The sequence below is a fragment of the Triturus cristatus genome, chromosome 11 (genome assembly GCF_964204655.1).
Source record: "Triturus cristatus chromosome 11, aTriCri1.1, whole genome shotgun sequence".
In the NCBI taxonomy this organism is placed as follows: Eukaryota; Metazoa; Chordata; class Amphibia; order Caudata; family Salamandridae; genus Triturus; species Triturus cristatus.
In genome coordinates, this window is record NC_140594.1 from 621,669,435 (window position 1) to 621,691,505 (window position 22,071).

Here is a 22,071-nt window from a genome sequence, read left to right on the forward strand (position 1 = left end):
CCATGAAGCTCATCATTTTTGCAAAATGCAAATCAGTGACACAGGCAGTTAATTATTTAATTTTCATGACATCTTTTTCTCTTTTCTGCTTGCCAATCTCCATTGTATTTCGGACTTTTGGGCCCTTCTTCAAGCGGCATGAATTATTTAAAAGGCCTGTAGATCACAGAACAAGCTCAACATTCAACTTTTTCATGTAGACCTAGTACTGCATATTAGCAATGCCTCAATTCCCCATGCCTTTATACTACTGTCCAGCGGGGTTTAATGCTTCTTTCCCCTTTTGAAGTGTGTGGTGTGCAGTCATGCATTTCAAAGAGACAAGTTAGTGACTTGTGGTGCGTCTTGCTTCCCCATCTCCAGTATGTGTGACCATCAAGTTTTCCAGCTGGGCCTTCACACTCCTTCTCAGTGACCTACCATACAAAGGTGCTGCCTACGTTTGACTAAAACTGCATGTGTTTGACCTGAAGGAGCACTTCTACCCACCATGTTACTAAATCATTGTACATCGTTCTTCTCTCCCGCCTTGATTTCCCATTAGCCCCCATGCAGAATATATGGCTTGCATTGTTGATGTGCCCCACATAGCTTTGTATATAGTAAGATTTGAAAAGAACCTCAATCTGGAATATATATACTGCTATTTCCCTCCACTTATTCTCTCTTGGCCTGCAGGGATACCTCTACTATAATGGGCCCTCTGCAGTTGATTTCATATAAGTGACATTGGCAATGTCTCTTTGTCACAAACCTCTTGTCACATACGTGAATTCCAATAGTACTCCTACCTTTCCATATGGTACGAAACATGCAGCCATTAAGCTACCACTGTGTGTGATGTCTGTCTGTGACGCACCCTTCCTGACACAACCTTTATGACCCTCATCCTTTTCATCCTGCCCCAAACAATGTGCACAGTTCAATACAGAGTATCTTCCTCCCACCTCTACGTTTATAATACCACATTGTGTATGACCTATGGCTATGCCTCCTGTTCTGGAGAGGTGTGGTGCAGCAGCCAGGGCAGCTGACTTCGGAGCACAGGGTTCACGGTACGATCTCTGGCGGCAGCTCAGCTCAGCACCATGTGACTCTGGGCAATATCTCACTTAATTTCCACGATGGACCCCAGTGCCTTGAGACCCCTAAGGGTGAGTAGTTTGTGCTTTCCAAATACAGATTTATTTATTTATTCCTCTATAGGTGCTGGAGCGGTCCCGGGATGTTGTTGATGATGTCAGTGTGTCTTTGCGCCTTTGGGATACATTTGGGGATCATCACAAGGATCGAAGATTTGCATATGGCAGGTAATATTTCTTCAGTAACTGGTCATTATTTCTCTACATAATCGATAAAACATTCTGGAATTCAAAAGGAGGCCTCCTTTTACTAAATGTTCTCCTATGGCTACAATCACCATAGAATTCTCTTGTCCCGAAGCGATTTGTTATCCAATCCTGTTTGTCGCTCGTGTTATTTGTGGGGGTCTCCCACATACTTTGCTTTTGGATTTGGCAAGGTGGAATAGCTATTTGTTCTTGAAGGACTGTGGGAGAAGATTTAGCGTTGCTTTTATTTTTTAAAACAGTTTCTTATTAAGTATTAAACAGAAGATCTGCATTTACATCTTCACAATTGACAGAATATTACAATGACGGTCTCACATTGATCAATAGTGCGTGTAATATATTAGAGCTATATGTATAGTGTGACTTTTATACCTCCTCTTCTGATTCCCGGTCTGATTTAGCGCTGCTTGCTTACATCTTCTGCATTGCTTTTCTCTCCTCAGGTCTGATGTGGTTGTTCTGTGTTTCTCCATCGCTAACCCAAACTCTCTGCATCATGTCAAGACCATGTGGTATCAGGAGATCAAGCACTTCTGCCCCCGAGCACCTGTCATCCTTGTGGGCTGCCAGCTTGACCTGCGTTATGCTGACTTGGAAGCAGTAAACCGTGCGCGACGACCCTTAGCCAGGTGAGGCACGGACAAGGCATGTGTGACAGAAGACATTGTCTGTGGGCGGTGTCTGTGGTTTCCTGTGAAGTGCTGGAGCAGAAGTGTCTGTATGGGCTGTGGGAGAGTTACAAGGTTGGCAAGTCCCACTGCAATCAGAGTTGTGAGATTCTTTGGAATATCTCATCTGGTAGTGTGGGTCTGTCCAAAACGTGATGTTTGAAATAGGACAGCATGAGGTCAGGCCTTATATATGTTGACGTGATCACAGGCTAAGCAGATTTGAAATCTTCATTAGAGGGTCAAATATATGAGGTTTCCAGCTGTTAGGTGGTTTTGGTGAGCAGAGCCACTGGTGAGCTCACCCATTCCTGTGCTTATTTTGGGAAAGCCTTAAATTGGTCACTCGCTGTCAATTTTGGAAGTCCATATGTCTCTGATGCAGTGGTTCTGTACAGAGAAGTAAATCTACTTAGCCTGTGGTTGTGCCATTGATCTGGTCCAAGACATTTCATGATGAAGTTTCCTCTAGATGCCTTTAAAGAGATTACGTAATTGATTACTTGTCAATCACAGAGTAAAGTCATAGGTGTATAAAAATTCTCTAATTACTTTTGCCTGGTGTTAAAGACCTCCATCACTTTTTTTTACAGAGAGGAGAGAACCTTCTCTGTTTCTTATAATTGCCCCTTTAACACTCATTCCACACCACCCTCAATTTTGGCTTAATAAGTAGACAAAGAGGGAGCAAGATAGGACTTTTCTGTAGACTGAGAGGCTGGATAGCTTAGCAGGACTGACTTCCAGGACTGACTTCCAGGACTGACTTCAGCCTCTTTCTTTTTGCCATTGTCAGTCCCACTCTGCCCCTCGATCCATACTCCAGCCCATTAACGTTTCTTTCTCATCACTCTCTTTTCTGGCCCATTCAGATCTCTGGCCTGTTTTCTTGCTGGTGGCCTAGTGCATAATCAATTTAGAATGACAGTGCTGAGAGGAGAAGGCGAAAGAGGTTGTGGATTAGATTCAAGATTGTCAGTGGCTTGGAGGAGGGTAAGGTGATGAGGGTCTGACCCGTCCCCTCAAAGGCAATCCTCTGACAGTCTTCCCCACCTACTCAAGCATTTCACTTGTTTTTTCGTTAAAGGTAAACATTGATGGAAATGCACCCTTTTAAGGAAAGAATGAAGGCAACTGTACTCTAAATATGGACTTAAATGCATTTACCCTAATACTCTGACGATGATAACCATTACGATTTTCGCTTGTGATTTCACGTCAGTGATTTCTATGTAAAGTCCTTGTGGCGGCAGATGTCGCAGTGAGATAGGTTATGAGTTAAACCTTAATGGCCACCATAGGCTCTTCTGAGGAAGCAGTGTCTTCACGTTCTTCGATCTAAGTTTCCCAGCTTCTGCAGCAAATGCACCCTCCTTTCTTTCTCTCTCCTAACCCAGGGCTCTTTACTCATTCCCACTTGTTCCTCCTACTCCCTACACCAAACCTTCACTTTCTGATTCTGCCTTTCTCAATAAAGCAGTAGGATGACTTAAGTTCTTCCGTAAGCTTGCCCTGCCCACTGCTCTCCAATGGCAGTGAAAACGTTAGCATTGCATTTTTTGCCTAGTTTGCTACACTACTTCATCCCTGGAGAACCAGTAAAGATGTTCACTGGTATCCACAAAAAGTTAGAGGGTTGAAATATATAGGAAAAATGGGAAGGTCAATTAAACAATGGCAAGAAAATGATATAATTGGCATGCTTTGCTACGCCTTGCCACCATTGCAGTTTTTTTTTATAATGGGAGCTTGTTACTAGGCGTTCTGTGTAGTGGCTTTAGCCATGGTAAACATATATAGGCTCTTTTTTTTGAGTTTGAGCTGCAGCTGTGTGTTAGGTGTGGAGCACTAGCTAAAGGTGTAAATAATCTGGGCGTCAGTGGAGTAGATGTTGTTTACTTGTACAGGGGAGAAGTGGGTTATATTGGGCAGTGCTAGTGTGGGCAGTATATTTTTGATCATATTAAAGTGACTAGTGGCGAGCAGCTGGCCATACCTCTGAACATCTTCGCTTGCTCTAATATTCTCTTTTATTTTGTTCTCTCTGATTATAATATCCTGAATTTTCTGTTTCAGACCAATCAAGCCCAATGAAATCCTCCCACCAGAGAAGGGCCGGGAGGTCGCCAAAGAGTTGGGTATCCCCTACTATGAGACAAGTGTGGTTGCACAGTTTGGGATAAAAGACGTCTTCGACAATGCCATTCGTGCTGCGCTCATCTCCCGCAGACACCTCCAGTTCTGGAAGTCCCACCTCCGTAATGCCCAAAAACCTTTGCTCCAGGCCCCCTTCCTGCCACCCAAGCCACCGCCACCCATCATTATTGTCCCAGACCCCCCAACCAACAATGATGATCACCCAGCCCACTTGCTTGAGGACCCCATGTGTGCAGATGTAATACTGGTGCTACAGGAGAAAATCAAAATATATGCTCACAAAATCTACCTCTCCACCTCCTCTTCAAAGTTCTATGATCTGTTCTTGATGGACCTCAGTGAAGACTTGCAGATTGGAGCCGGCTCTGGGGAGCGGACATTTCATCAAGATGACCGTCAGGGCAGAGACCTCATTAGGGCTGCAAGTTTCTATATTTGTGACAGTACAGAGGACCTCAGCTGCAACCAGCCGTGCCTTAGAACTTCTACAAGTGATGGCATCTTGAAGGCCTGCGTGGGCGATGGTGAGGTGGGCATGGAGCAAGGACTCAAACGCCGGAGGAGTCTCTCCTCCTGGAGTCGGGCATTTATCAGCATCCAGGAGGAAATGTGTGATGACCCCTTCACCTTCAAGTCTCGCTTAATGATGGTAGTTAAGATGGATCCGTCTATCCAGCCTGGTCCCTTTCGAGCGGTGCTAAAGTATCTCTATACAGGGGAGTTGGATGAGAAGGAGCGCGATCTCATGCACATAGCCCACATTGCTGAACTTCTGGAGGTTTTCGACCTACGAATGATGGTGGCGAACATCCTGAACAATGAGGCCTTCATGAATCAGGAGATCACCAAGGCCTTCCACGTCCGCAGGAGCAACCGTGTAAAGGAGTGCCTCGCCAAGGGAACTTTCTCTGGTAGGGCCTATGCTTAAGTCACAAGCAGACTTTTTTCTTTTTAATCTTTGCAGTTGTATAGTATATGCTGTCCCTGGTGACTAGATTTATGTGGGAGCATAAAAGCAGATTTCGGCCTATTTTTGGAGTTTATGAAATAGATAAAGTGGGCATGTTTTTACCATTATTCAAAGACACAATGCTTAAATCTGAAACGAATTGCTTTATAATGAAGTAAGTGAAACAGTAGTACGGAATCATCTTAGGACATGTAGTAAATTGTGGTCTTGGTAATTTACTGAATTTTGCTGATTGATGACTGTTCTTACATGGACATAGGTACTGTGGCACTGTTGTGTAGCAATTTGCTCAGGCCTAGTGCCAAACCTAGGCAGTAGAAGTTACAAGCGACTCTCTTTGGGTTCCTCTCTGTCACCTGGGCTCTCAGAGCATGAGCAGCTCCCTGCAGAAGCCCTCCTTCAAGTTTACAACTGATCCTGCTGGGAGATATATTTTCCAGGTTCAGATGTTTTGTATTCCTGCTATGAAATACCATAACAATAACAAAATATGGAGCTGTGTACATTTAAAACACTTTGAAGTAAACTTACACTGGTCGAGCTTGTATCAGATTTCATTTAGACCAAAGGACACAACAAGGATCTTGTTATTTTGCTCCTCCTGATCTGATTGTTTTATTTCTGCAAGTTGATCATGTTGCTTTGTTCTTCTTGACATAAAGCCTACACGTCGACTCTCTTCCCAGATGGCGGCCTCCTTGTCATGCCTGTTTGTAATTTGCTGGCGGGCTCTTTTTCTGTAGTGACAGCTTCTCTGGATTGTTTAGCTTCATACTAGAAACTTTCACCCCATTCTGTTTAAGATCCTTAAACCATGCTATTATACGCCTTCCAGTAAATGGGCAAGTCATGCTTGGCATGCTCAATATTAGTAAGAAGAGAAATCTACATATTTTGCTACCTCTAAAATAGCATAAAACACATATTGCTAAAACTATAGAGAATTGTTTCCATTGTCATGATGCTCTACTGCTCCCCGATACTCAACAAAGCATCAGCAGAATTTTGGGGAATAATTTTAGACTTTTTTTTCCAAAATGTCTTGCATTCATGCTGTTATTCTTGCCACCAACATTTCTCTTGTTGCCATTAAGATACATTTTCTGGTGATTAATTAATCTTAAGGCACTTGTGAGGTGTCCGCAGACACATTTTGAAATTTCGCATCTATTCCTAAATCTGATCTGCTAGCTAGCTAAAAATCTGGCCACTTCTGTGCAATAATAAAACAGTTAAAACAGGGGATGACCTCTTCTGCTCACGTCTCTGTTTTCTTTTCAACATATCTTTTGCCTCTGGCCATGTGAGGGCCAACTTTAATTGTGCAATGGGTGCGCCTCTTTTAAATAAAGCTGAAGGTCCCTCAGTCGTACTTGAGGAGCAGTCACTGTTCATTCCTCTGCGTTTTGGAGAACTTGAATGCACTGGATTCCGAATAAGCAGGCTTTCACCTGGCTGGAAGAGGAAGACTGTCCATGCTATTAGACAACCAAAGGATATTGGCAATTTCACTGTTTAATGTTGCTCAACTCTCTTTGGCCTTCAACTCTATTGATCATGTGTTTCTGATCTCAAAACGACACAACATATGGGATACTGATCTGACGTGGATCGTCCACCTTTCATACTCCCCCTCCGCCCTCCCTTTGACCTCCATTAATAATACTGCTAATCGCTTTCAGCTTTGTTGGCCAATGTGTACTGGATGAGTGGCATGTCTTGTAAGCATCCTGGACCGGCTTCCTTCTCCATACTTAGTAAGGAAAAAACAGTTGACTATGGTTTGCGTCCCATTTTTTGCCTGCATTTGCAGCTAGTGCAGAATGCTTCTGCCAAGTATCTTCATGGTGTCCAACATTGAGACGCTACTTCACGTCACCTTAAATTGAAAAGAGTAATATTAAAGATGTTTGAATTCTTCATTAGGCCTGTGGAGGGATTCCATCATCTTCATCCAGGATACTTTGATAGCCTATTAGCTTGACTGTTGGTTTAGGAACATTATTTGAGCTCTCCCTTTATATTCCTAGAATCCAGTGCACTCAGGTGGGCATTTATTATCCTATTTAATACCCTAACTTTGGAACTCAGCGACAACCTCTTTGACATACTCCGGACTGCATGAAAGTTCGAGAGATCCTCAAAACATTTATCCTTTTGCCTGTCTGAGTCCCAGTTTACAGTCCTTTGCTGGTTATTACTAGGACACCCGGCTGGGTAGAACTACACAAATAAGTTTCTTATAATCTTGCATGATAAGTCCTTTTTGTTCATCAAAAATACGGGCTTCTTCTACGGAGTCAAGTAAGCCCTTGTTGTCCCTTAATGAGGTGCTCCTGAATTTTGATATGGCTACATGGCAGAAACACCACTTGGTCCCAGTGGTCTGGAGGCAAACTATATGGAAGTATTATTGTACACCTCCCGACCCCTTGGTTTTTGAGTGCCACTTCATCCTAGAATGCCTAGTAGTACAAGCTTCTTTGTACAAAATAAAACTGAAGGCCTTCCTTTACCCTGTTGATAGGGAATTCAAGAAGTTCAACAATCTGTGTAAGAAGTAATCTACTTCAGACAAAGGAAAGCTTCAGCACGCTGTCCAGATATATACATGCCTCATGGAGAATGACCAGCCTGGTCACTGACCAACTTCCATTTCTCCTCGAGGACCTCCTGCTAAGCTAATCAAAAATTACTTGAATGATACTAAACAAATCCTGTTATCAAACTAACATCTGTTTAGGACTGCGGCCTGCTCCAAGAGCACCAAAACTGTTATAGCATACCATTCATGAATGCATTCTGTGGTTTCATTGGCAGTGTGCAAGAATGCCTCATGAACATGGCGTGTAATGGGTGGAGATTGTTATGCATGAAGTGAAACTATTCCTGTGGAAAATGTAAGCAAAGTGAAGACCCTGTTCATTCTTTGGGATTGATTTTAATAGTGAGACTTTTCCATCTGCAGTAAGAAATAGTCTGGAGATACAGTTGGCTAGCCTTTTCTAAGACAAAGGTCCCTACCACAACACTTTCTACCCTACCATCAAATGCAAACATCTTAAAAAAAGAAGGGTGTTGGATATTTAGAAAATAGAGAAATAGATAGAATGGCCTGGAAGACAAAGGCTGTTATTTGAGATACTTCTTAGTCCTGAGAAAGAGTGGATTTTGGATCAGCCTTTTCGAAGGACATGTTTGGGGAAGCAGAAATTTAAGATGTAGATGCTTGCACACATCTTTCAGTCCCTTAATATTATAATCAGGATTCGTTCATTCCTTCGTGATGCATCAGTTAACACGCTCCAATAAAAACTATCGGTTTGATGTTTGTGGTAAAAGGGCAACATTATTAATATGCAGCCCTACTATTTGGCTTAGCCTCGGCTCTCAGGGTATTCACTGAAGGCGTGTCACTGGTTGCAGCGCACCTCAAAAGGCAAGGGACCCCAGTACTTCCTTACTTAGTAGATTAACTGATCAAGATCACCTTGCCACTGTCCACTTCTATTCACTTACTATCCAGGTATAATAACCTCCTTAACAGTCACTGCTTCTCTCTAAACTTGGAGAAATCATGACTGACTCCTGGCAAAGAATTACTTCTAAGTGTGCTTGTAGAGTCCAGTAGCCCAGGCTTTTTGGAATCACGGGACACATGTGCTTTTTAGACATTGTGGGGAACCATTTTTGACAAATGCAAACTTATAGTCTTTCAAGTTTTTATACATTGCTGGGATTTCTGGATTTTGTGCTGTTCTAGCACTACAAGTGGCGCTGACATGGCTCTGGTTCTGAGGTAAAAAGGACAGGGCTAGGTAGTCTTTGTTAATCTCTGAGATAAAGAAACAGAAAATACACAGACTTACATTGTTAAGACTTACTGCTTTTTAGCTGATGGACAAACCTTCAATGGTTGGACAAACTGTATTCTGCCCAGTCCATGGGAACATGCTTTTATGTGGGAAGAAGCAGACTTTTATTGTGTTTGGCCAGCTTTTTTGGCACGTGGCCAATAAGTGAGTTGGGAGGGAACGCTTCTTACATTTGGCTAGTGTATTTTGGAGTGCTACTGAAGTTATTTGATTGATGCTTAGAATTATGAACTATGTGGGAGCATGGTGTGGTGTGCCTTGTCAGCATTTTCATTTGTTTCTTTCCGGAACAAAGCCAAAACACTGAGGATTTATTTCTGAAAAGCAAAACAATCAATTCCCTTGACGCATAATGAGATTTCTCATCACAGCTTGGGGGACATCTTTTTTTTTACCTTTCTAGGACTGTGGATATAGATGGAAAAAAGCTAAGGTGGCCTTCTGATGCCCATCAAGCGGGTGGTATTGTGGGGACTGGTCCACTGGCAAGATGTTTCCAGTAGCAGAGCCAGGCCAGTCTTCGTAAGCAAATTAGGTTTGCCACCTTTACCTGAGGCAGAGAGAGTGAGACAAGTTGGTGGTCAGATTCCATTTCACCACCCAGGTCTACATTGTGCCCTCAGTCTCCTGGAACCCTCTCACACACACACGTCTCAGGACTGAAGCGCATCCCCTCACAAGATTTAGTTTTAGATTTAGATATGCTTATTCTTGAGGCTAGGTATCATGATTGTGGCTAACATGCAGTGCCCTTTTCACAAGTGGCACAGAAAGTAATTTACTAAAATTTGTATCTGCCAGAAAAATGTTGGAAATAGAGCAAAGAGACAACTGAAGGGTCAGTGAAGATTTTAAACTCTGGAGACGGAAATAAAATATTTGTGTACAGGACAGCCAGGTCTGTGTGTTTGACTTCTAATCTGGGTAATCTGGGTGCTCCGTAGTGAAAATACTGGCCCAGCGTGTCCTTACTATCAAATATAAAGGACTGTATGAATAGTGTGCACGATGACACCAGAAAACCTGTCACTTTACCAAAATGAATGTACAATAAGAATTTGGCCCTCCAGATGAGGGTTTCTTCAGGGCCAAGATACAGGTTAGAAAATGTAAGAGTAACAGTTTTCTTTTTCACTAACTCCTTAGCTTACTGCTTTAAATTTCAGTTTAGCTATCAATTTAAAAATGTTGGCTTAATAGTTGAAAACTCGTGCGTTCATTACACTGGCTACCAACCAAATTGGGTTGGAGCTGAAAAAAATCTGTTTAATTCCAAACTTTTGGGAAAGGGGATTTTACATGAGATTAACCTAGTTGGATTGATTATTCTGTGGGGTGGAACTTTGAGGGCTCCAGGATACCCTAATCCCATGCACTACATTTCTCTGGGATAGCTTGTAATCACATGGTTCTCTAAGCAGAGCCTATTTCTTTATCAGCTTTCATACAAGTTTGCAGTGGCCAATTTGTGTTTGTTTCGTAACCAATCACAGGCAGGTTTTTTGGGGGGGTATGTTTGACAGGGGGAGGTCTTTGTCTTAATAGCATTTGGTGCAAGGCCAAGTGTTGGAAAGTGGATTATTGGTAGAGGCAAATGTAGGTCTGCCACTGGTTATAAGGCCACTAACACAGTATCGGGCTCAGAATTATTCCAATGTTCAACCCTTGGTAAAGGGGCTGCGAGCAGGCAAGCTTAACTTCAAAGACAGATATGTAAAACATTTAAAAAAAACACCAATTCAGTAAATATTTAGGACACAACACAAAATAAAAAACCAACACCACTTTATAAAAATAGGAAATATTTTAATATTTTAAATGACACCAAAACGGAAAAAAACACTGTAGGGAACCAAAGATATGAATTTTTACAGATTAGTCACTTTCTAGTGCTTAGAAACCAGCACTGTCCCTTTTAGTCATTTTGTTTGCTCTGACAGGAACACATTCACATTTGCCAATTGTTCTTGAGGATTTTTCACCACTCGGTGCAGCCTTCTCCAGCAGGCTGGGTCCAGTTAGGACTCCTTCCTGAAGTTCTTCTTGCGGGTCCCAAAGTATCCAACTCACAATCCAAGGTTCTGGAATCTCCAAGAGGGTCCTTAAAAATGTGAGACTTCAATTCTGCAATCCACTTGAACAAAACCCTTACAAATCCACTGGTAGTACTCTAGGCTGGGAATTCTTTGTGGTGATGTCCAAGTGAGCTCTGTTAACCTGTAGCTTGCAGAGAGTCCACTCTTTAGTCCTTTTGAAGCAGGTTTGATCCACAGGGCTGTAATTTCAAATGGTGCAAAAAAACAGAAGGCGTAATCTCAGACTCCTGGCCTTTGGAAGTCACATCAAATCTTCAGCACAGACCCTGCTGATTCTCTTAAGTTTTAAGCAGCAGATCTCCAGGGCTCTGCCCCTCTCAGATACTTATTCCAAGTTCTCTGGGTCAAGCAGGAGGTCACTCCTAACCAATGGGGTGCAGGGTTCCACCCAAAGTTCTGACTACTTCCTGCAAAGTGTGGCAAAATGCCAACCCAAAAACCACTATTCTTCCAAAATTCAATATGTCAGAATTTTCAGCAGGCGGAGAAGACCTGGCTAGACACACCCCTAGATGGCTATTCTCCATAGCCTCTCCCCCTTGCATCTGCTCAAACCTCCCTTAATCCTAGCATTTGGCTGTAGGTCAACAGTGTAAAGATGTAAATGACACTTAGGCCTTCTCTTGCCTTCGGAGAACATGGTTTACGACTCCTCCCCCTGCTCTGGCATTCCTATGCCCAGCAACCTCTCCTCCCGAGAGGCTTCCTAACACCAGGGGTCATTTATCACCTCTTCAAAGCAGCCAGGCTCACCCACTTATCTCTGACCAATCAGGGCAGAGCAGTACAGGGTTGAATTTTGGCTTACAGACAAAAAATGTCTTATAACTTCTTGTCTGTAAATTTTACAATAAATTAAACAATACCATATTCTTGGATTTATCATTACCATTTTACCGAGTGCTTTAATCCTTGTTTCATGGCATTTCTTTCTCCAGTTATTAACTAATAGCCTTTTCCAATGTTAACCTATTGCATGGGATTTGCAATGGGAAAACTGACTTGGGCTATTTTTCCAGCACCAGGGCTTATAAAAACATATTTTATAAGTATGCTACTTATATCTACAGGGCCCCCACCCCAGGAACACCTAGGTGAGACTTAAGGGGTTCTGAATATGTAAAATATTGCAGATCCTCCCTCCACAGTGCTCCTAGCATCAACGTCGAATTTGGGCAGCACTTTATCATAATATGGGGAGTGAAATGTGAAATTTCACTTATCCCAGGGCATATAAAACTCATTTTATAAGGGTCCACCTTATAAATACCTGACCCCCCACCCATGGGACACCTAGGGGAGACCCTGGGGGTTCTGAATATGCCAAAACATTGTAGGTTATCCATTTGTAAGTGCCCCAAACACAAAAGTCGAGTTTGGGCACAATTTAGTTTTTAAAAGCAGTCCCGCCACACAGAGCCACTTAAAAAAAATACCTCAGGCTTCAGCAGTGCATACATGCAAGTGCAGAAAGGTCTGCTGGCCTCTAAATTGCTATGCCCTATTCATACTAGGGACTGATAGGTAGTTTCCATCCCCCTGCCCTAATATGTACTAGGGCCCTATGGGGTAGGTCATGCCAATAATAGGGGTACCCCAGCCCTTAGTGTACCCTAGTGTATGTAGGTGTTTCACTGTATTTTAAGTGTTTTCAGCATAGCACTGGCCCTGTGCCTGGTTAGGCAGAGCCCAGGGTCAGTCAGTCAGTTACCACCAGTACCAGTCAGCAAAAAGTTGGGGCGTGCTCAGAGCACAGGATGACTTTGCAACACCAAGTCATTATAATTAGTATACCTCTGATCGTTTACAGATGTGACCTTTGTACTGGACGATGGGACCATCAGCGCTCACAAGCCGTTGCTCATCTCTAGCTGTGACTGGATGGCTGCCATGTTTGGTGGGCCCTTTGTGGAAAGCTGCACGCGAGAGGTAAGTACCTGGTTATGTGGAAGAAGGGGGATGAGGGTTCAATATCTGGTTTTGCAGATTTAGGGCTCAGTGTGCTTTCCTCAAGAGTTGGGCTTTGGTCAGAGAAATGTCCAGATGGCAAAGATGTGTCCTGTTAGTGCATGTGTGTTCTGCTGGGAGGCTGAGGGGGAACTGGGTGAGGTGATATGTCCTGCTGTGGGTGAGGTGTCCTACTTGTGGTGATTTTTGTTGCTGGGAGAAAGGAGGAGGTGAGGTGTCTGGCTCATGAGGTATACTGGTAGTGGGGTATCCTGCTCGAAGTAACAAATGAGCCCTTCTTTTGTTGATGTGCGAGTTTCCTTCTTTGATTAATGTACCCTGCTGTCGCAGGTGGGGAAGGGTATATCTATGAACTGTTTTCTCGGCCAGGGCAGTAGTCAGCTAGCAGCCTCCCCCCTCCCTTAGCTGCAGGTCTGGCTCCTTCTATAAATAGCAGCTGGAAAGTAGGACTGATGAGGAGGCATTTTACTCAGCAGCATCATGCACCTCACCAAGAGAGAGGGGAGGGCAGCAGAGGCTTTCTATAAGGGTTTGACACTCGACCCCCAAAGAATTTACAGGACTAAACCCTCCCGTCCAGTATCCAATACAAAAAACACTGACTGTTTTTGAGGTCTTTAAAATGTAATAAATGCAAACTCAGTAAATGAGAATTTATTCAATTTAGATTTATTCTTAAGTTTCAAGGTATTATGTATTAGCACCAACACCTTTTTCACGACAACAAGTTGCTTCTTCAGGGCTAAATAAGTATGATATTGTATGTAGAAACGCCAATAAGGACGACTTAACACAATGTTAATGTGATGTCGTTTTTAGTAACATATTCTTCATAAATTCCCTGAATACCAAGGGTCAAAAGTGTGCTATTATTACCATATATATTTCTTCTATTATTCCCCAAAAATTGAAATCAAACCAGATGAGCAATACAATTGGCGATATTTGAAAAGTATATTTGAAATAGCAGCTAGAAAGTAGGACTGATGAGGAGTCGTTTTACTCAGCAGCATCATGCATCTCGACAAGCTTGGAGGAATGAGGCTGTGAAGTGTGCCATCAGTTCTAAGTGTGTAGTTGTAGGAGTGGTTGGAGGAGAGAAAATGGGAGAAAGCGAGAGAGATAAGAGAACAAAAGTTGAACTGAGGGAGTTAGAGATCGCAAGAGAAAGGGAGGAGGGTGACGGGGGTTGAGAAAAATGCGAGTAAGGGGCTGAAAGAAGAAAGGTAGGAGGGAAACAAAGAAGGTTGTGGCATGAGCGAAATGGGTAGGGAGGGAGAATGAGTATGGGAAAAGAAGATAAAGAGAGTGTATAACAGTGGGAGCAACTGTGTAAATGTGAGCAAGATAGAGAGGGGCATGCCCTGGAGGGTATCAGCAGAATTGAGCCAGAGCTGATGCCATTAATCCGTGTTAAGCTCAGGCGCCTGAGACGCACTAAATTCCCTAACCACCCCAAAGCTGGGTTTAGGTGGGATAGAACATTTTCTCCATCCACAGTCTGTTACCTGCAGGCACAGACTAAGTGCAGAGGTGGAGTACACTGCCTCATGAACCTCAGGGGGCCAGAGAGGTAGAAAGCCTCGCAACCAGTGGCAGCTGCTGCCTATCTTAAGTGGTAGGGCGGCCATGGGAGGAAGTCAGGGGTTGGGGGACGTTTAAAATAATAATGAAAAAATAAAATACACGTACTTGCCGCTCCGCTGACGGCCGCCTCTTTGCTCCTCTCGTCACCGTCGGGCCAGAAAGGGATGAGCCCTCTGGGCACAGGCTCCACACCCAATCCAGATGCTGCTCTCACATGAGAGCAGCGCCAGGATTGGTCTGAGCAGCCTTGTTTGCTGCTCAGACAGTTCATTGGAGCCTGTGCCTTTTCTCCAACCCTGCTGTGTAACACGGCCGGGTTGGAGAAACATAAGTGAGCATGTGTGTTGGCCGGCCTAGGACGGCCAGCCAAGCACACATACATACAGCACTCTACTCCTCCCCGACTTGCTAGGCCCGACATCGCCCTATAGTCATTGCGCGGTTTGGACTGACAGTATAAATAAAATGACAATAACTGTGTTATTGTCATTTTGTTTTACTTTCTTCTGGTGCGGGCTGTGGGGCGACTCTCCTCTGCCATTAAGGAGGAGCCACGCCTGCTTGAAACAGCCCAAGAACACAACTTGTGTTAAGGCTAAGCGAGAGACGTACTAAATCTCATAGCCACCCCAAAACTAGGCTTAGGGGGGACAGAAAGTATTCTCTGCGTGCTTAGAACAGAACTACAGTTCAACGCCCCATGAACCTCAGGAAGTCAGAGAGTTGGAATGCTTGTGAACTTAGTAATGAGCAACACAACAGCTCAAGAACCTACCTTGTGTGAAGGCTATGTGAGAGGGAACATGTGGGTTAACTGTTCCTCAAGAGAAGTGTGCACAGGACATGATGGGGGTTCCAGGGTTGTGGGGAGAACGCCCCTAGTTTGGTTCACATGCCTTTCCTACCTTTACTCACAAGCTGCAACACTGAGACCTCACACATGTGTACTGAGCAGATTATCTAAAGCTTTGGGCAACCATTCCTTTATGATCAATGTTTTACTATCAACTGCCCTTGTACTATTTGTAGCATCTTTCAGGTGGTTGGGGACTTGTTATTGGCAAGTTTGTTAGTGAGGCGTGAACAACACAATTACTGCTCTCTGGCAAGGCAATTACTTTGAAGGGAGGAGACATCTGGGACCTTAGCCAAGAAATCCTACTATAAAAGATCCTCCCTTTTGCGGCGAAACTCAACATTAACTAAATCTGAATTAGCATTTTGGCATTCTATCTATACTATGATACCTACGATCTATCTCTAGTGGGATCTCTGCTGTATAATCGTAGTTCGAGTGCGAAGGATGAGCTAGCGTCTCAAAAAACTAACATCATATGACTTCACAAATAATTAAAGACTCATGTCTTCTGCCAAGCTTCTGGTCTCAAGTGCCTTTTCACCCTTCCCTTATGGATAACCAGTAATCTGTAGCATACATTGGTCATATGACCTTGTTATTAAACAATAAATGCATAAATCACAATTATTACGTGTATGCACTTAGCAGGTGAACTGACATTTTTGTGGTCATATGTACAGGTAAAAGGCAGCTTCTTCACAGAAGAGAATCTGTTTACCACCTGACCTCCATAGGAGCTGCCTTGCACCTGTCGTGTGCTGCTATGTCTCAGCCTGGGCCTGTCTGTGAGATCCCTACTCAATAAGAAGTTTCTCCCTGGTCCAACTCCTTGCTAGACAAGCATCCTTCCACCTTGAAGGGAACTTGCTACTGTCTGCCGAGTCTCCTGAAACGCCCTCCCCCTGGGAGCCACTGGCTTGACTGCCCCATTCTCTGTGTAAGACTCTACTTAAATCATCAACAGAGTAAGAACATTTGTTGCATAAAGTGCTTGCTTGTATATTTGTCCTTTTTCTCTCATAAAATAGTCGAGTAATCCTTCTGAGTTGCATTAAATGAGTGTCATTCAGTAAGCAATGTTGTCATGGTAGTGAGAAGGTGAAAGCCTGTGTCGGCAAGTGTCTGATAAATACATCATGAACATTCATATTTAAACTGGTTTATTATTTCAGCTGAAGACTATCCGGTGTCAGGTGTTACAGAAGACGGCCTAGTAGGAATCTATCAGTCTTAAGCACCTTAAAAGTGCTACAAAGTTTCATCAGGCTGGTTTATTTCCTTCAATAATGAGCTTTGATAGGTGTAAGCAAATAGCGGAGATTAACTCCTTATTTGAAGATGTTAAACTAGAAGCTTTAGGTAGAATCAAAAAAGTTCAAGATCATATCCAGAATGTCAGTAACACAGGATGAGCATCAACAGCACACAGAAAGCGAGAGCTTGCAGAAGAACTACAGCGGGGACAGATATCCTCAAATCTGGTGTTAAAATCCCACAAAATGTTGACTTTTTAATGGTCCAGTGCTTTACAAAGGGAACCTATAACTGTAATAATCCATAGACGTTTGGCTCAACCCGCTTAGACATGTGGTGGGAAGGCGTTCATTTCCTGACGAAGGACCCAAAATAGAAAATGTACAAAGTCAAGAGAAATCCAAGGAAGTTGGTGAAACAGGGTGTCTTCAAGCCTCAAAAGACACTGAAAGTTGCCCATGCCCATGAAGCAGAAGTACAGGATGTAAAGGTTGAGCAACCGCACCGCAGCAGTTATTGCATCTACAGGAAATAAAGGACAGAAGATAGACTCCATCAAAAGGATATGGAGAGCATAAACCAGCAAGTACATGTTGCCATGGCAAATGGAGGTGGCAACATGAACAGCGGTTGTGTGCTGCTTCCGCTGAAGATTGTTACTCACGCAGGTACATTTGATATTTTGCCGGAGTATGACATACAGGACACAAACGTACATGTAGAAGTAACATATGCCATGGTACAACTCTTCACTGAGGCGTTGGACTATAATGAGAGATTAGTGGAAGACCGCACATACCTCTTCCTTGATGCAAAAAAACGGTGAGTAGTAGTATGAACACATACCTACTTAAGAACTGAAGGCAGGGAAAAGCAATGCCACAACCACTTTCACATAAGCAAATTGCAGACCAATCCACACTAACTAGGAAAAGCTGGAGGACAATGTGGATTTAAGACTGCCAACATACCGCGACTGATGGGATGTAAGTGAAAACAAGTGCCCTATAAAAAAAGATCAAGGAATCAAACAGCTGATTCAGTAATGCATTGAATAAATAAACCTCAACAAGGAACATTTAGAAAAGCACTTTGGTCTCCTCAACCTCTATGATGTACCACACATAATGGATGGCACAACCGTGTTTAGCGTGCACAAAGAGCAAGCTTGATACACTGCTTCTGCTCGGTGAAGATGCTGCTATCTGGCACTTAAACTCAGATGAGGGTTACGAGGATAACATCATCTCAGTGCATGAATTATTCAAATAAATGCACACAAGACAGTAGGGGGTAGAAAGAATAGATGTGATTGTGGACAAGACATTTGTTTAAGGTAAAACAAGGGCACAACACAAATGAAACATGCATGCATTTCTGGTAATGTGCCCAGTAAGAAAGGTGAATCTCAAATTCAGCGAAAAGACCAGTGGGAGTGCCCTAGTTTGTCCAGATCCCAATAATAAAATGAAAGCAACCAATACGAAAATGATCCGGAGGTCACACTAGGTACATTTAAATACTTACTGTAAGAAATTGGGTTATTAGTTGAAGGGGTGGAAACCCCATTCAGGCAACAACCACAATTCTTATCAGAGTGAACCACAAGAGTCACTAAATTAACCTGTGCTTAACCCTATGGCAGTTTGGGTCATATGCAGTCAGGCTCAACTTAGAGGCAATGTATCCAGTATTTATGCAGCACAGAAACAGTAGTAACATGAAAACTCAACACTAGAGACATCCCACACCAATTTAGAAAAATATAGTTAAATGTAATAAATAAGATGACACTAAAACAAATTAAATGCAATCAGTAGAAACAGAGATATGCAATTTTAAACGTTTAAGAAAAAAATATCCCACACACAATAAAGGGTCTTGCGGAGTGTTTCAAGCATTGCTCCAGTCTGGGGCTAATTCAATTGGTCCCACGGTACATTCACCGAACAAAAATCTCCTAATCCTGAAAAACAAACAAATTAAGGATGAGAACCGCTACCCACCATATGGTGGAATGCTTCATCATATGGCCCCTCCTCACACCGCTTGCCAAACAGTTCGGGTGTGGGCTACAACTCCCACTCGAAGTGGATCTCTTCAAGGTTTCACCCTATGTGAACTATTAAGTGTGGGTGAGGACAGCAGAGTGTAATGTGATCAAATGTGCAAATTAAAAATACCTCTTGGTGAAGTAAAAATGCTTCTTTAATAATTCTCCCCAATGAGTACATTAAAAACCAAGGGTGATATGACGTCTACGCAACTGTCCTACTCAGGTCAACATGTCTCTGCCAAACTTATATCCTACTTATAGGTGCATGGCCTTCATCAGAACCTAACTGTTATCATACCACTCTGCCGACAAAGTCTGATAAGAATTATACAACCAGTAGGCCTCTTTCGTTTAAGTTTATTTTTGTTCCAATTCACTTAACTTTTACGAGTTGCATCTCTACGGCTGCGAAGTCTCTGCACTCGTGGTGGAGTCTCTGTACATAAAAAGGTAGGCAGTCGTAAAGATACTACTCATAAAATTATTTGTGAATTGCAAAACCAAAAGTATTAACTGAAATGGTTTTGCCAAATACATTTCAGCATATTGACAGTGAACGGCGGTGATCCTGAAGTCCTTGTGCAGATTCTTTGGGGTTGAGGGCCCTCGTGCCAATACCGCTAATCATTTGCTGATTTCCATCATTCACTGGGAGTCCCTCTGCTGAACCCTGCTTTGCTGATTCCAGGGATATTGGAGCTGTGATCATTTCACTTGAACTTGAGCTGATTCCAGTGGGGTAGGGGCCTTCTTGATCTCAAATGTTCCCTTTTCTGATCCCCAAGGAGGTTAGTAGGCTGTGCTGATTTCAGAGTTCCTTGCTGAACCTCCATGCTGTAGGATTTTAGTTGCTCTGTCGGGGTTCTTTTGTTGATTCTCAGTTTGTGGGGGCGGCGTTGATTTCAAAGATGTCTATGCTGTTGCCAAGTGTGATTGGGCTTTATTGATGTCACAGGGTCTCTTCATCCCTGATATCCACGTACTGATTTTATGGCTGTTCCTGGTAGAACCATGCATTCCACCCGGTGACCCAAAGCTAAGCGGTGTGGGGCATAAGAGGTTGCCATGCAGATTCTAGTGGTGCCTTAGTGACCCAGCTTTGTTCTCCTCTCTCCTCAGGTGCTGATCCCGTACACTACCAGGAGCTGCATGCGGGCGGTGCTCGAGTACCTCTACACTGGGCAGTTCAGCGCATGCCCAGATCTGGATGCCATTGAGCTCATTATCCTTGCTAACCGCCTGTGCCTTCCACACCTAGTGGCCCTCACAGGTAGCCAGCAGTGTCATTGACACGTGCGTGTAATGCATGTCATTCTTTTGTTTGTGTATGTATGCACAGAGCGTGCAGTCTTGGTGTGTCTGTATCTTAGTGTGTGCTTGTTTCTGCCCTCTCTGTTGATTGTATTTCCCCGCATTCTTGATGTACATGTAGCTGACATGCTCTCTTTAAGTGCCAGTACCTGGAGTTGAACAAGCTAACTTTATAGGGAAGAGCTACATGTTGTCAAACTGAAGGCTGATGCTCTCCAGAAGCTCACACTCCTTCGTTGAGCTACATTGTGGCACAGTGCAGTACAGCTTCAAGCAAAATTAAATATCCACCCTGCGTGTATTTCGTAAAATCTATTCTTTATTCCAAACAAAAAGATCGACTACAACACAACAAAAGAGCGAAAGGGCTGCTTCCAAGCTGGGTAGTTATAACCATAACCATTTACGTAGTAGGGATTCAAAAGTGTTTGAATACAATACACAAATCCCTCCTTTTTGGGATGCAGGCATATTTCTCAGCCAGTTAGAATGCAGGGATCCTGTCGCGTCAAGCAATAGAGTAATGTTTTGTGAGGTCCAAAGATTTTTGAGATTTTCTAAGTCAGTTTAGGAGACAAAGTGTTGAGCACAGGCTGATCAAGTGGATTACTAGGTAGACGTAAGCGGCCGGTCAGCTCAGTCTACATTCTCTGTTTACAGATTTCGAAGTCCTCATAAAGATATGCTGATCTTGGGGTGTTCGGTTAGATTGAGAAAACGGAAGACACACTCCGTGACTCTGCCCAATGTAGTTACCCCCAGTTTGGTAGAGGGTGGCCAAGGCCTTTTCTTGCTTCAAGGGTGTATTGTCTCAGCTTAGCTTAATATGGACAACCTTTTCGCAGACCAGCGTGTCTCTAATACATGAGAGCTTAGCATGAAGTGAGACAAAACTTCCTAATCTACTTTGGAATTGGTGTTGCCCTCGTCTAGACAGACTGCTTTTCTTCCCTTGTTGCCTGTACAGTCAGGAGATCCATTTGTCTCAAACCCCTTTTAGAAGCATATTATCCTTCAAGCTAGGGGCCAACAGGACAATTTTGTCTTTACCAAGCCTGGACTTATTTTGGTGGTGCTTTCACTACAGATGCAACTCCCTGAGCCATTTTAATAATTCAGTATCTAAAAAGTATCGCAATGTAATCATATACAGCCACCACTGATGGTAATGAAACTTACTGGTGGTGTTACTTAACAACTGATTTACCTATCATTTCTGCCTCTTCTCTTCACTCATGAAAGGTGATACAAAAAGGCACATATCACCGCAGACCACATCTGTAAAGGCTCACTGCACATTTTTGACCTACACTTGGCCAGAAAAAGTTCTGGTGAACTCAGTAGAGGATTTGTTCTGATCGTCTCTTTTGGTTTGCGTCTCTCTACCTTGTCCCTCTACATTGCTGTGTTTAAATGTGCCCATCCCTCATTGTGGCTGTACTTGCCCGTCTTTCTTGGTCTTCGTATTTCGACCCTATCCTTTGGTATTTGTATGTACTGGTACACCAGTACCCCTTCAACCACGCTTGTGGAGCATCAAAAAGAGCTAACATTGGAGGTGTGGGCACCTGTACACAGAACCACTCTACAAACAATTGTCACCTTCAATCCTCAGTCCTTCTTCTTAGGGAAGTCCAATAAACTTAATTTCTTAATTTTTACTACTTGGGGTTCCAGCCCACCACCTCCCCCGTGCATTTCCCAGGTCGACCAGTCTTGCGACAAGCATTGGCTGGAGAATATCTATGCAGCCTAACACGGGGTCTGCACCTGAGGAGGCCAAGGAGCCTGAACATTCCAGTGTCTGCGCCGAGATCCTAGAAGGTACGGGGGTCTAAAGACGAGAATCAAGAGCCTCCAGTTGTTGTTTCGGCCTAACGTCAAGAAATCTCCATGAGTGGTTCTGAGGCTTGACACC

At 43.4% G+C, this 22,071-nt stretch overlaps 1 protein-coding gene across 3 annotated transcripts in view; it reads left to right on the forward strand.

Annotated features, from left to right (window-relative positions):
- RHOBTB2 (Rho related BTB domain containing 2) overlaps positions 1-22,071 on the forward strand; it is a 216,801-nt gene that overhangs the window by 179,107 nt on the left and 15,623 nt on the right. For all 3 annotated transcript variants that reach the window (XM_085634015.1, XM_085634016.1, XM_085634017.1), the window contains 5 exons: positions 1,207-1,310; positions 1,796-1,981; positions 4,097-5,088; positions 12,929-13,047; positions 19,962-20,112. In XM_085634015.1, coding sequence (XP_085490141.1) covers positions 1,207-1,310; positions 1,796-1,981; positions 4,097-5,088; positions 12,929-13,047; positions 19,962-20,112 — 1,552 coding nt within the window. The remainder of the gene's footprint in view (positions 1-1,206; positions 1,311-1,795; positions 1,982-4,096; positions 5,089-12,928; positions 13,048-19,961; positions 20,113-22,071) is intronic.